The sequence below is a fragment of the Narcine bancroftii genome, chromosome 3 (assembly GCF_036971445.1).
Source record: "Narcine bancroftii isolate sNarBan1 chromosome 3, sNarBan1.hap1, whole genome shotgun sequence".
Classification (NCBI taxonomy): Eukaryota; Metazoa; Chordata; class Chondrichthyes; order Torpediniformes; family Narcinidae; genus Narcine; species Narcine bancroftii.
The window spans coordinates 103,900,848-103,915,806 of NC_091471.1; the positions used below are offsets into that span (position 1 = coordinate 103,900,848).

General features: G+C 37.2%; 1 protein-coding gene across 1 annotated transcript in view; it reads left to right on the forward strand.

Moving 5' to 3' along the window:
- The window catches only part of fryl (furry homolog, like), a 345,361-nt gene that overhangs the window by 310,580 nt on the left and 19,822 nt on the right, over positions 1 to 14,959 (forward strand). The window contains exons 56-58 of the mRNA XM_069924697.1: positions 853 to 1,002; positions 3,499 to 3,597; positions 8,645 to 8,713. Of these exons, the coding sequence (XP_069780798.1) occupies positions 853 to 1,002; positions 3,499 to 3,597; positions 8,645 to 8,713 (318 nt within the window). The remainder of the gene's footprint in view (positions 1 to 852; positions 1,003 to 3,498; positions 3,598 to 8,644; positions 8,714 to 14,959) is intronic.

Sequence of the window (14,959 nt, forward strand, 5' to 3'; positions counted from 1 at the left end):
TGGGGGTGTAAAGGAATTGACCAAGATCCAAACCATACAACTTCATCTGTGAAACATGGTTGTGGGGTTGTTATGGCCTGGGTTTGTATGGCTGCCACAGGTACTGGCACACTTATCTTCATTGTTGATGTAACTGTTGATGACAGTAGCAAAATGAATTCTGAGGTGTATAGAAATATTTTATCTGCTCAACCGAGCAAATGCCTTCAAACTCTTTGGACGGAGCTTCATCGTACAGTAAGACAATAACCCCAAATGTACCACTAAAGCCACAAAGGAGCTTTTCAAAGGTAAAAATCTTGAATAGCCAAGTCATTACCTGGTCTACATCCAATTAAACATGCCTTCCAAATGCAGAAGGAAAAAAATTAAGAGGACAAGACCCCAAAATAACCAGAAGTTGAAGATAGCTGCAGTAGAGGTCGGGTAAACATTAGCAGAGAAGATGCTCAGCACTTTTTGATGTCTATAAATCACAGATTTCAAGCAGTCATTGCATTGCAAAGGAAATGCAGAAAAGTACAAAACATGTCAATTTTAATATACATTTAGCATTACTATGTGGCAAATATTATGGTGCCTGAAATGTATAAAAATAGCACTGTAATTTCCCCACAGTCAAACCAAAATGTAAACAATTAACCTTGAATAAAATCAGGAATGTGCACTTTAATTACATGAATTGTTTGATTACAAATGTAAAATGCGGAGCACAGGGCAAATAAAGGAAAAAACCGTCTTTGTTTCAAGCATTAAGGAAGGTATGTCAACATTTTGCTGATGTAAAAGTTTGTTCAAAATAAATGATAGAGGTATATTCAAAAGAGAGCCTGACAACATTTGTTTCTACAGAACATTCAGAAAAAATTTTGTGCCATAACTCATGATTCAGTCAGTCATTTGGGAGATAGCTTGCAAAGGATTGGATCGAAATTCAAGAGTTCTTTGGAAATAATGATGATGTGTTCGGATTGCCCTACTGTCTTCGTGGATGCTGAAACTGTAAGTATTTCCCTCTATGGAACAATTCTTTGAAATTGGTATAAACTAATTTACATGATGTTTAACATTTTACTCACAAGACTTCATTCAAGTATGGTTAAAGGTGAAGTTCAGAGTAAATTGCCAGAGATATTTTTGAACATTTTGTGCATTGCAATTACTATTCAGAAGTTAAAAAGTTTAATTTTCAACACAAAATACTGAAGTAATACATAAAAGGTGAAAGTATTCAGCCAGGGTTTACAAAGAGAGAAATAGCATGACTAGGTTTTGAATACTCTGTTGTAGAACCTGAAGTTTATGGGATCAGCACATGAAAGTGACACTGATGTAAAAGATCAGATATTTTACAAACATCTGGTCCTTCTATTTCTCCTGTTCAAAAGGTTAGATTAGTAAAGCTGGAGATAAGACCATGTTCAAATTCCGTGAAAGGAGGGCAGGGCGTAAAGAAAATGGAAGGAAAAGTCTGGAAGAATAGAGGGCAGAAATGATTAAATGACAAATGGTGGTGGAGCAGGTTGAATAAAGATGTTAAGTTGACTAGCCTTTATTTCTGACTTGTCCCAGATGAGAAACTCTGTTTCTCTGCCCACAGCACTTTACCTGTTCAGTATTTTTTGTTTTATATTAAATTTACTATTTATGTCACTTTATTTCATTCTTAATACTACTGAAAGACCTTCCTTAGGCTCAAGCCAAGACAAAGAATTGTGGAGATGAAGATAATGATTTTCTGCACATCCTCAGTCTGTCTCCCACTCTCTCAGCAGTCCACCTTCACCTTGGCTCTCTAAGGCAAACTGTCACTTTTTAACATAAAACCACACAACACATAGGTCAATACACAACACAGAACGCTGTAACACAAGTGTGAAATGCTTCTTCCAAGTCTCAATTAACCTGCTCATCATCAATTCCAATATCAATCAACTGTTGAGATTCCATCTCTCACTTTCCATTCTTCCCTTTTGAAACCAAAAAAAGCTGTTGAGGGAACCTTTCTTGACTTTGCACCAAGAATTAGCAAATGTAAGAGCTTCAGCATCATCAGTAAAAAAAAGAGATTGATAATCTCCATAAAAGACTTTAAGCATAGCAGGATAGCAAAAGGCAAACTTATATCCTTCAAACAGTACTATACTTATTTATCAGTAATTAAACCTAGATTACTTATGAGCAGATAGAAATAGATAGAACTGGATAATATATTTCAATAAAAAATAGCAGTAACTAAACCCAGTTAAATATATCCTCAATTGATAATAACAACTGACCTCAGTAAAATTCCAACTTTATTTTAGTAGATATCATTACAGCATTGAACTTTGTTGGAGCATCTTTTATCCAAAACACATTATTTATATCCTGCAGACTTTTGAACTGATTTTAGGCTGAAACCTCCAATATTGAATTGATAGTACAATTACACAATAACAATTACATTTTTATCTTTCCTGATCATGTTAACTTACATCCTACCATTGTATAGAACTGTATTCTTCTCCTCCATAGGTTGTTCCTCCTACTCCTCCAATCCAGTAATGACCACTTCTTCCTCCTCCGTCGATATGGAGGTCACCTCGACCTGACTACAGGTACAGACTCCCCTCCCCCCCATCAGTCCAGGATCACTGGACCGAGGGAGGTCGGGTCCCCCCGTAGCCCGGGCCATATCAGGTTAACGTGCATGCATAAAGTTTTGCGCATGCGCAGTTGTTAGTTCTGATCAGGAGGAAGTCGATGTCGGCCTCTTCCACAGCAATGGGTGAAGTCCACGTCGGTGTAGTATGCACCTTACCAAAGGACTGCCATTGCAATCTAGGCTGAGAGATGTTCATTAACCCAATGTTATCTCAAGGACAAATACAGAGCTTGTTGCTGTGAATGTCAACCATTGTTACATAGAAGGTAGAGTTTATCAAACTAATACCTAAAGTCTCAAGCTTATTGATATTCTAGGAATTTGATGATTGGATAATGGTTAAACTCGTCTTGATATTGCAATATGTAAGACGCTTGAGACAGAGTGAAGACACTACTATTCTCACCCAGTGGAAAACTCGCCTGCAATGAACACAGGCATCTGACTGCACATTTTCAGTGAAATTACATCTGATATCTTTTATTTTCTTGGTGATGCTCAATTTTGGTATTTCAAAGAAATAAATGTCCAATGTCAAACTTGTAAGGTAAGTATTCCTTCTTAAACCCTGCTAGAGTTGTTCAGTTCACGCTCCATTGAATCCACTTGACCACCAGTATTCATGATCTGGGTAATTGAAGGTACTTAATTGCTAATTTGCACTCTGGTTTTCCCTTCTGTCCTTCTGGATGCAAATCAAGGAACAATGTGTTTAACCACCTGGTCACGTTCCTCAATTTTTGACATTGTTCTGGAACAAAACATATACTGTATTAATTTTACATTACATACTATTCCTATATTGGCATTTTAATAATGCACAATCACAACATTCTGTTTACTTCTTACAGCTTGTCTCATGTGGATTGTTGGAGACATTAAAGTTTAGTGTGTTAGAGCTACAAGAACATTTGGATACCTACAATGCCAAAAGGGAGGGAGCTGAACAGGTGAGCGAAAGAAAAATCCCTAATTTACATGTGTACTCTCTATTGAATTATGTCAGACAATCTTCATGGTCAGACTTCTATGAAATTATGATCAAGTATCTCAAAAGTATGGAACAAAGTAAAAAAGACCATAAAAGTTCAGTTTAATCAAATTCTTTATTCTTCTGCTGTACAGTTTCTACAAGTAGAATGATAGATTGCAGCAGATTTTTAGCATTGTGAAGAAATCCTCTACTCTCCTTGGAACACTAGTATTGGAAATACAGAAAATAATATTGTTAATATTTATTAAATCTTGCACACTTAGAATACTTGATTTTTATTTATATATTCTACACTCCCTATTTTACATAAAGGCACATGGTCCCTTTTTTTGGCTGACATGGATTAAAATTAAAATGTGTGTATTCCAGGCAACTGTGATAGAAATAATGCATTATTTTGATTCTGACTGAACTGATAACTGAAGTCATTTTTCTCACCCTCAACAAGTTTTCCTTTAGTCATTAATTTCCTCCAAATCAAAGGTATATCCATAGCTACTCATACGGTTCCCAGCTATGCCTGTCTGTTTATGTGGAGCAATCCATGCTGTATGTCTCCACATGCAAAGCTCTTCAACTCTTCTCAGTTATATTGATGTCAACATTGGTGCACCCATGATGAGCTCGCCAATTTTATGCACTTTGCTGCCAACTTTAATTCTGTCCTCAAATTCACTTGGTCCATCTCTGGCAACTCTTTTCTCTTTCTTGATCTCTCTGACTCCATCTTGGGGCATAAGCTTACTGACAGGTATCTTTTATAAGTCAAGGTTATTGCATTCTGATTTTACAACTCCAACCCGACCACAGCATTCTCTGGTATTTGGTGCAAAACACACAGACATACAACCAGATATAACACACATACAGACAAACAATACATATGCAGGACAAGTATTCATCTATACAAATAAAGAAATAAATATTGTTTCATTAATATGAGAGCCTTGGATGGTTAGGCACCAACTCTCAAGACCAGAATAAACTCCAGAGTGTTGCTCCAGACTTCACTCCATTGAGGACGTGTACAAAAAAAAGCAGCCTCTATCCTCAAAGACTCCCACCTTCCAGACCTTGCCCTCTTCACTCTGCTACCATCGGGGAAAAAAGTATAAGAGCCTAAAGAAGAGCACTCAGCGGCACAAGGACAGCTTCTTCCCCACTGCCATCAGATTCCTGAATAATCAATGAACCAAAGTCACTGTCTAACTTTTCATGCTCTATTATTGTTATTATTATATTTTTTATAGTAATGTTGTAAGATGTATATTTGCACATTGATGCTGCCGCAAAACCCCAAATTTCATGACTTGTTCATGACAATACATTCTGATTCTGAGCAGTTCTTTTGACCGTTCAGCATTCTCACTGCCTGTGGCAAGAAGCTGTTCCTCAGCCTGGTGGTTAAAATGGCTGGCTCTGATACTCCTGTTTTTCTTTCCCAATGGCAGCAGCTGACAGATGCTGTGTGCAGGGTGGAAGGAGTCCTCAATGATTTTGCGTGCCCTCTTCAGATAACTATCTCAGTAGATCATGTCAATGGGGGGGACACTCCTTTGATGCCTTCTGCCCCTGTTAGATTCTATTCCTTTCATTTTCTTTGTCTTCATTGCATCTGTTCCCAGGATGACGCCCAACATTCCAGAACATTTGAGACGTCCTCCTCTTCATGGTTTTCCCTCGACTACCATTAATCCTTACCTACATCTCCTTTATTTCACCCTCCCCGGACTTAACAAGAGCAGACTTCCCTTGACCTTACCTTCCACCCCACTAGCCTCTGTATCCAACATATTATTCTCCACAGTTTCTGCCACCTACAACAGGATCCTATTCCCAGACTCATTTTCCCCTTTCCTCTCTGCTTCCCATTGCAATTGCACCCTCTACGACTCCCTCATCCACTCATCCCTTCCTACCAATCGCCCCTTGATACCTATCCTTGTGACTGTAAGAAGTGCTACACTTGCACTTCCTCCCTTGCCATTATTTGTGGCCGCAAATAGTTCTTCCAAGTGAAACATTTCAGTTGTGTATCTGGAGAAATCATTTACTGCATCCGGTGCTCCCAATGCAGCCTCCTCTACATTGGGGAGACTGGACACTAGACAAAGACTGGGAGATTATTTCATTAAGCACATTTACTCTGAATGCTGCAACAGCAAGGACTTCTCAGAGACCAACCATTTTAACTCCACACAATATTGCCACACTCCATGGTCTTGTATACTGCCAAATCAAGGCCATCTGCAAATTGGAGAAATATCTAATTGAAGCGTAGCAGATTTAGAGCACATTGAGTTAAAAGGTTTTGTATGGTAAGAAATTTGGATCCAATGTAGTTAGATTAATTATTTAAAATTGGTAGAGGTGATAGAATTAGAGATTTTTTCTGGAAAATCTTTAAATTGGCTATGTTTGGTGCTGTGCCATAGTATTTCCTTCAAATGAGTCATTATCAGAACAGACTAGCTGCCAAGGCATAAGATATTATGATAAAGGAGAACTTGGCAGGTTTGAACAAATTGATTGTTATGTGTTAGGAGTAAATCATGTAGAAAAGTAGAAAACTGCAAAATGCTCTGCAATCAATCTGACATTATTGAAACAAATGAACCCTTGATTTCCATGTCTCAAATATCTAAATTTCTCTCAAAAGGTTTTACGGTGTCAGCCTCATCTGGCTTCCTTTGAAAGTCCAGTTTAAGTCTTTCACTTGAACAAAATTGGTCAATCAAACACCATCCTCCTTTTGTTCTGAAGCTCCTTCCTAAGCAATCATGATTAATTTTATTCCTTTTAAAAATCTGAAATCACATCTTTGAGTTTTAGTCCTGTGAATCTCAGATCATTAGCTTCTTTCAACAAATTGATACAGAAAGATATTAGTTCTGATCCCCTTTCTTCAGTATTTCCAAAATTTGGATCTTCTTGTTTTAGTGCTCTAAGCAGAACTCTACCATGCATTTCAGCTTTGGCTGTTACAGTGCCTTGTGGAGATTTACCGTCACCTCCTGAAGTCTTTTATTTCTCTGGCTAGTTCAGCTTAAGTCCAGCAAACTTTTCTTTCTGATGGTGTCTTAAATGGTTGTTGATTTCTGGAATATGTCCATCAATGCTGCTAAACCCTGTTCTCCATTATACAGTAGAATCTCCATTATCTGACACCTACAGGAATCGTGGATGTCGGATATGCACATTTTCCATTTGACGAAGATTCACTCTTCCAATGCCTAATACACCTGCATTAAGAATACACTATTTAAAAGACAGTGCAAAATGTAAAGTAATTTGGAAAAAAAATCAGTGTTATAGTCGTTAATTATGTAAAGTTCACTTTAGTCAACTAATTCCCGTAACTTATAAAATTTTAATTCAAACCCTGGTCGCTGGCACTGTAACAGCGTTGCACTAGCCGCTACACTAAGCGTGCCACTGTCATAATTAACTCCCACCAATTTTAAACGTGGATTTTTTATCTTCCATATTTGTCGGCACATAGGATGATCCTTATAACTTTAAAATGTCACTTCAAAATCAGGGGCCATCTGATACATCGGGTCTGAAATCCAAAACTTCACAGTGAAGCCTCAACACCACTACTATTTTCCCCCTCCACCTCCATATCCTATCTTTGACTCAAGTGTCCTGGTCAGGCCCTTGGCACACCTTCTTCACACTGACAACCCAACTCACCTCCACGCAAGTGTCCTAGTCAGGCCCTCGACACACCTCCTTCGCTCTGACAACCTGGCTCACCTCCACGCAAGTGTCCTTGTCAGGCCCTTGACACACCTCCTTCGCTCTGACAACCTGGCTCACCTCCACACAAGATGAAGATTGTCTTTCTTGCCCGTCACTGTAAATGAGATTTTGAGCAAGATTGGTAGTAAGTGCTTTGGTACGCATTTTGTGGACAATGTTGTTTTGTAGAGTTCAAAATTCCTAGTTCTGTTTAACATGATGAAAAAGAACTATGGAGAAACAAAAAGTTAGATGTTGTCATCAAATTTTCAACTTTCTTTGTGCATCTATTAAGCAAAATGTTGTGCATCAGGGTGCATGAATAGATTTCAAGCCGGGAACATTGATTATGTATCTATCTCTGCTATATAAAGTACACAATTTGAACTGCTGAGTTTCTCCAGCATTGCAGGAATAGATCTTCCACAGATTTTCCTCAACGGACTAGAAATTGAGTGGCTTGAGTCTGCCAAGAACAGACACCATACTGTCAGAGCATTTCATACATGGTCTTTAGTGGACCACTTAAAATGATTAGATCAACAAAAATCTTTCATGCCCATCACTGGAAAAAACATTGTAACCAAAGATGGTGATAAAAGATGTGTACCTATAGCATATGCATAATATACCATCATAACATATCCAAAGCTCTTGAAGTTGGCATCAGATAGTAGGTGTCCCTATATTTGCTTTTCCTCCAGGAGAAATCCTTCAGATCTTTTGATTTTTACAATTATTATTTATTTTTTGAACTTCTGTGGATATAACTTGATTGTTTAGTTGCTAAGTGATGACCTTACACTTTTTTAAGTGCACTGTTACAAACTCAGAATAAGTATTGATACCATCATCTGTAGCCAAGTAATTTTAGAGTGTATATCCAAAACCTGCAGATGCTGGAATGCTGGGGGAAAAAACAAAGGTCAGGCAGTATGAATGAGTTTCAGGTCAATGACCTGTCATCAAAACTGGCTTTATATCAGTTTCTCAAATTCTGATGATTGGAATCAGTTCCAGCAAATATGCTTTTGGATCCATTTACTTTGTTAAGTAGTCTTATTGTTCAACTAGTAAGGAGGAGGCAGTAACCCTGAAGGTTGTGGTTTGAGTCTTGATGTTGAACTCAAGTGTTAATGTTGCCTTACAAGGAAGTTCTTGGTCTGGCAATGACACTTAACCATATATTTAAGGTTATCATCAACTGGATAAATTTTAAACTTTTGATTTCTTGATATGTTTGAATATTTTTAATGCAGTGGTTGGAAAACTGTAAAAGGTCCTTTGCTGCAGGAGATGGTCTCCAAAGATACAACAGAGGAGCACAGGTGAGTGTGCCTTTTTCCATTCTTTCATCTTCCTCTCCAACTCCACAGTCCTCCCTTTCATATATATTCACCATTCAATGTATTGATTGCTGAGATATAGAGGAACATTCAGGAAAAATGAAAGGCCAAACATTGCTAGAATTATTTTCATATTCAAGGCATAATTCCCCACCTGAAAGTTTTTATGGTAACTATTTGCACCTTGTTGTTGGTATCATTTTCACAACGGCAGTTAACTGTGCAAGCTTCCTCCTATGGTTCAAACTTTCACCAATATTTTCATTAAAAATTAGCCCATAGGAAAGCAAGTACAACATGTGAATAATAAAAACACTAAACTGACATTTTCAGGGTACAGAGTTTGTATGTTTCTGTCAGGATTAAAGGCAAGGTTAGCAGGCATAGGGAACCTTGGTTTTCAAGAAGATATTGAGGATCTGGTTCAGAAGCAGAAGAGAGGTGTATAACAGGTATCAGCAACATGGAGCAAATGAGATAGTTGAGGTGTATTTTAAAAATGCAAGAAATATCCAAGATCGAAATCAGGAAGGCTTAAAAAAAAGACATGAGGTTACTATGGCAACCAATGTGAAGAAAAATCCTAAGGGTTTCTACAAGTATATTAAGAGCAAAAGGATAGTGAGGGACAAAACTGATCCCTTGAAAATCAGAATGGTCGCCTTTGTATGGAGCCAAAAAAGATGAGGGAGATTTTAATTTTTTTTCATCAGTATTCACTCAGGAAACAGGCATAGAGTTGTGGGAAGTAAGGAAAACAAGCAGTGAGGTCATGGAACCTATTTAGATTAAAGAGGAGGAAGTGTTTGCTGTCTTAAAGCAAATAAGGGTGGATAAATCCACAGGGCCTGACAAAATATTTCCTCAGACCTTGAGGGAGGCTAGTTTAGAAATTGCAGGGGCTCTGGCAGAAATATTTAAAATGTCCTTAGCCACGGGTGTGGTGCCAGAGGATTGGAGGGTAGCTCACATTGTTCTGTTTAAAAAAAGGCTTCAAAAGTAACCCAGGAAATTATAGACTGGTGAGCCTGATGTTAGTAGTAGGTAAATTATTGGAAGGTGTTCTAAGAGATTGGATATACAATTATTTAGATAGACATGAACTGATTAGGAATAGTCAACATGGCTTTGTGCGTGGTAGGTTGTGTTTAACCAATCAGAGTTTTTAGAGGATGGTATCAGGAAAGTTGATGAAGGAAAGCCTGTGGATGTTGTCCATGGACTTTAGTAGGGCCTTTGACAAGATCCCACATGGGAGGTTAGTCAGTCAGTAAGCTTCAGATGCTAGGAATTCATGGTGAAGTAGTGAACTGGATTTGACAATGGCTGGACGGGAGAAGCCAGTGGGTAGTTGTGAATGATTGCATCTCAGACTGGAGGCCTGTGACTAGTGGTGTGCCTCAGGGAGTGGTGCTGGGACCATTGTTGTTTGTTGTCTTTATCAGTGATCTGGAGGATAATGTAAATTGGATCCGCAAATTTGCAGATGACATTAAGATTGAAGGCATTGTGGACAGTGAAGAAGATTTTCAAAGCTGGCAAAGGGATCTGGACCACCTGAAAAAATGGGCTGAAAACTGGCTGATGGAATTTAATGCAGACAAGTGTGAAATGTTGCATTTTGGAAGGATAATCCAAGAAAGGACATACATGGTGAATGGTACAGCTCTGAGGAGTGTGGTGGTATAAAGGGATTTGGGAATACAGGTGGATTTGGTTGTAAAGAGAGCTTTTGGCTTAGTGGCCTTCATAAATTAAAGTATTGAGTTTAGGTACACGATCTTTTATCCGGAACCCTTGGGGGACAATGTGTTCCAAATTTCAGAAAGCCCACCCAAATTATGTTGCCGTATCCACCCCCACCCCCTTTCAGTCACCCGGCCACCTCCCCCAAGCACCAGTCCCTCAGCCGCCTCCCCCAAGCACCAGCCGCCTCTCTCCCCATTTGCTGGATTTTGGAGATTTCCAGATTTTAGATGTCTGGATAAAGGATTGTGTACCTGTATAAGATTTGGGATGTTATGGTGAAGTTGAATAAGACATTGGTGAGGCCATATATGGAGTATTATGTGCAGTTTGGGTCACCTAACTACAGGAAAGATATCAATAAGATAGAAAGGGTGCAGAGAAGATTTACTAGGATGTTGCCCATCCTTAGGAACTGAATTACAGGGAAAGGTTAAACAGGTTAGGATTTTATTCCCTGGAGCCTAGGGGAGATTTGATTGAGGTATTTAGAATTATGAGGGGGATCATAAAAGTAAATATAGATAGGCTTTTTCCATTGAGGGTAGGTGAGATACAGACCAGAGGACATGGGTTAAGAGTGAAGGGGGAAATGTTTAGGGAGAACATGTGGGGGAACTTCTTCACACAGAGAGTGGTGGGAATATGGAACGAACTCCTAGCTGAGTTGGTGAATGTGGGATCAATTTTAACATTTAAGTAGAATTTGGACAGTATATTGATGGGAGAGGTATGGAGGGCGATGGAGTGGGCACAGGTAGGTGGAACTGGACAAAAAAAAAGTTTGGCTCAGACAAGAAGGGCTGAAGGGGCTTGTTTCTGTGCTGCAGTGTTCTATGGTTCTAATGCTGGAGAAACTCAGCTGGCCAAACAGTATTCTTTTTATAGCAAAGATAAAAATACATAACCGATGTTTCAGGCTTGATGAGGGACACTGTTTGGCGACCTGAGTTTCTCCAACATTGTGTTTTTACTTCAACCATGGTGTCTACAGACTTCTGTGTTTTACTTTTACTACTGGCTTGTGTATATATACTGTAAATATGCCTGTTGTGTTTGTTTGTATAAACAAATGAATTTTCACGCAGCATCACAATTTATTTGTGAACAATACTCTACAGCATACTGAAATGCCTTATCCATGTCTTGAGATTTGTTTATATCATTGCAAATTATGTAATAAATGTATAACTTGCACCATGTTCACGTGTAGCATTATACAATTTTACAGTCCTATTTAGACAAACAGAAGTGACTCTCTTTGAATTATGTCCATTTTTTTTCTGCAATAAAATCAACATCTAGTCAATCACTTCCATTGAAATTTTTACCAATTTATCTAAGCTTTGTATTACTAATTAGTGAAAGAAACATTCAGTTGCTCTCTTTCACTTTCCCTTTTTCCATAATAATATAAATGAGCAGATTAATTGACCATTAGCAAAACAAATTTTCACTTGTCCTTAAACACAGGAATAAGTTGCATGATGGCACTTTGAGATGTAAGGTAGTGCTATACAAAATTTGCTGCCTTCATCAGAATATTTTGTAATTTTTGTAACTGCAGCAATGGCAGTGTACTTTCAAAATCCTACCAGATCCATTCATTATTTCATCTGTATGATATCTAGAGCTTTATGTTTATGTCGGGAAGAAATTCTGAATTAAGCAAGTAATATGAAAAAATGTTGTTACTTCCAACCATCCCATTTTGTTGCACAGAGGGTATCGATTCAGTCCCTCATTTCTTCCAACTCCTTGCCAAGGCATTCCAAACACTTTTTCCTCACTATATTTCGACCTGAGGAACAAGTGTTCCCTGTTACTTCTTTAAAATAACGAACTGTCAGGATCATCTGGTGCTTTAACTTTTAAGCATCCAAAATTTCTTTGAGTTGTGAATGTTTTTGTTAGGTCAGAAAATAAAGCATGTCTGTGGGAACAGCATTTGGACTTTCAAAAAAAAATTAGGGAATTACTATTACATGAATGTAAAATCAAGTTCTTGCATGACAAATGGTAGGATTTAGAGAGTAGGATTAACAAATAGATGCTCAAATTTGACAGAATTGTGCTTTGTGCTCTTCTGCAGTTATCAATATTGGGGCTGTATTTGTTTACCATATAATTATTCATGATTGAAAGTCATGTATCCAAGTTCAATGGCATTAAAATAAATGGCATTGTAAGAATGCTAGTATTAAAAATATATTAAAAGGTTAAGTTAATGGATTTCACTGGAGGCAAATGCAAGGTCATTTGTCCTGACTCATTCTCTTAATATTGAGATCAAATGAGATTTGTAGCTCTAGGACATAATTCATTGAAGTGGCAAGATCAGAGTAAGAAAATAATTTTAAAAAAGGCATCCTTTAAATCTAGAAATGAAATGGGTAGAAATAATACTTCAATCATACAAGAACCCTGGTGAGATTTCACCTGATGTGTGTGAATTGTTCTGGACACCACATCTTGATCAGTACATTGAGAAAATGCCTTGACAATTGTAGTGCAGATATATCAGAGTATTGTGTAAAAAGGGAGAATTCAAAAATTGGCTGAGGCATTAAACAGATATTTTGCATGCATCTTCTCTGTTCAAGGCACAATAAATGGAGCAAAAATAGTAAGAAACCCACATCTGGTGAAAACAGAACATGACATTATGATCACTTGGACAAATTAAGGGGAGGGTATCAATAACTGTAAAATCAAGGCTTAATTCTCTACTTGACTTGCAAAATCATGAGACTATTGAACTACATTAATCCACAATATTTTCACAAAATCACATTGATTAAGTATTTACAGCATACATATCATTTTGCTTAACTATTTCTACTTGTATAATTTATTTTATAGTTTGAGGATTATATTAAATATGTGTATTTTCCAAGTTGTCTATTACAAAGGGCATACACAAAAATTGAACTGAGCATTTAACTTTAGGATTCATTTTTCCTGTTTCTGTTCTGCTTTCAAAAAGTGCATTTTGTTAGTTTCCTACTTTGCAATTAATAATCCATCAATGTATATTATACAACAAGCATTTTTCCTGTTTGAAATTCCAAAGAGCTAAATTAACTTGTTCTGTTTCTTGAAAACAACCAGACTTTGGAAAAATGCAATTCATATTACACATGAAAAATATTCTTGGCTTTGGCCAATTAACCCTTCCTAAAATGATTTCACAATAACTCCATTTTGATTCTATTTGATTCAATGCAAGGAAAATCTTACAGCATCTCGCCAGATTGTGATCCACTACGACTGAGTAGAAGAACCATTCTCCAAATGATCCTCGTTTCTTTTAATGTTGTACTTGCACCTTGTAACAACCCTTCTTGATTTTCAGGTTATGTTTATTCAGCTTCATTTCCCTTACCCCAATGGTTTTCACAACTTTTCCTTTCCTGGAACCACTATATGTTTATTTACATTGCAATCTCTAATAGTGAGAAGTGGTTGGTGCAATCAGAAATGTACAAAATTTGCATTCAATTTCAGTCTAATTACAGTGGGGCCATGTATGTGTCACCCTGTATCAACTAGGACAATCAAACTCATTGATATTTGCATCATACATTCCTCTTTTCAAAATATTCTTTATTGAGTTTAACATATAAGCTTACATACAAAATTTTAAGAAAAACACGTAACAAAGCATCTCACATAGATACAAGTACACTAAAAATTAATCCTATTAATAATTGATGAAAAGAAAAACAAATAAAAACACTAAAAGCTAAATCTAATCTACCCCCTCCCTCTAATCAAGGTAACCTAGTAACAGAAAAGGGAATTTACAGAGCAGATAGCGACCTCCAGACATTGGACAGCGAATCTCCGGAACATTCAAAATTCTTAATTCTTCCAGTCATGATAATATTCTATGAATGGGCTCCACATCTTTACAAACTGGAACTTTCTATCTTTATGTGTATCTAATTTTCTCCAAGCTTAAATAGAGCATTCCATCATATAACCACTGTGTATGGGTAGGTGAAGAATCAACTTTCCATTTCAATAAAATTGCTCATCTGGCCATCAGCATGGTAAAGGCTAAAACTTTCTCCTGAGTATATCTGGTTCATGTGAAAAACCAAACAAAGCAATTAATGGACATGGTTCTATTTTAATCTTAAAAATCGTTGATAAAGTTTGGAAAATGTCTTTTTAAAATCTCTTTAAATTTGGTCATTCCCAAAACGTATGGATCAAAAATCTTTTGCTTCTCACACAGTGGATCAATATCTACATAAAAACAAGATTAATTTAGGTTTGGATGTACAAGTTCTGTGTATCACCTTAAATTGTAATAAGCCTTGCACAAAATGAAGAATCATTAATCAAGCTAAGAATGGATATCAATCTTCATCTGAAAATGTTACATTCAAATCTCATTCTTAATCCCAGCCATTGAGGCTGATCTTAAATCCAATAAATCATTATAAATATATTAATCCACCGTTGTGGGGGGTG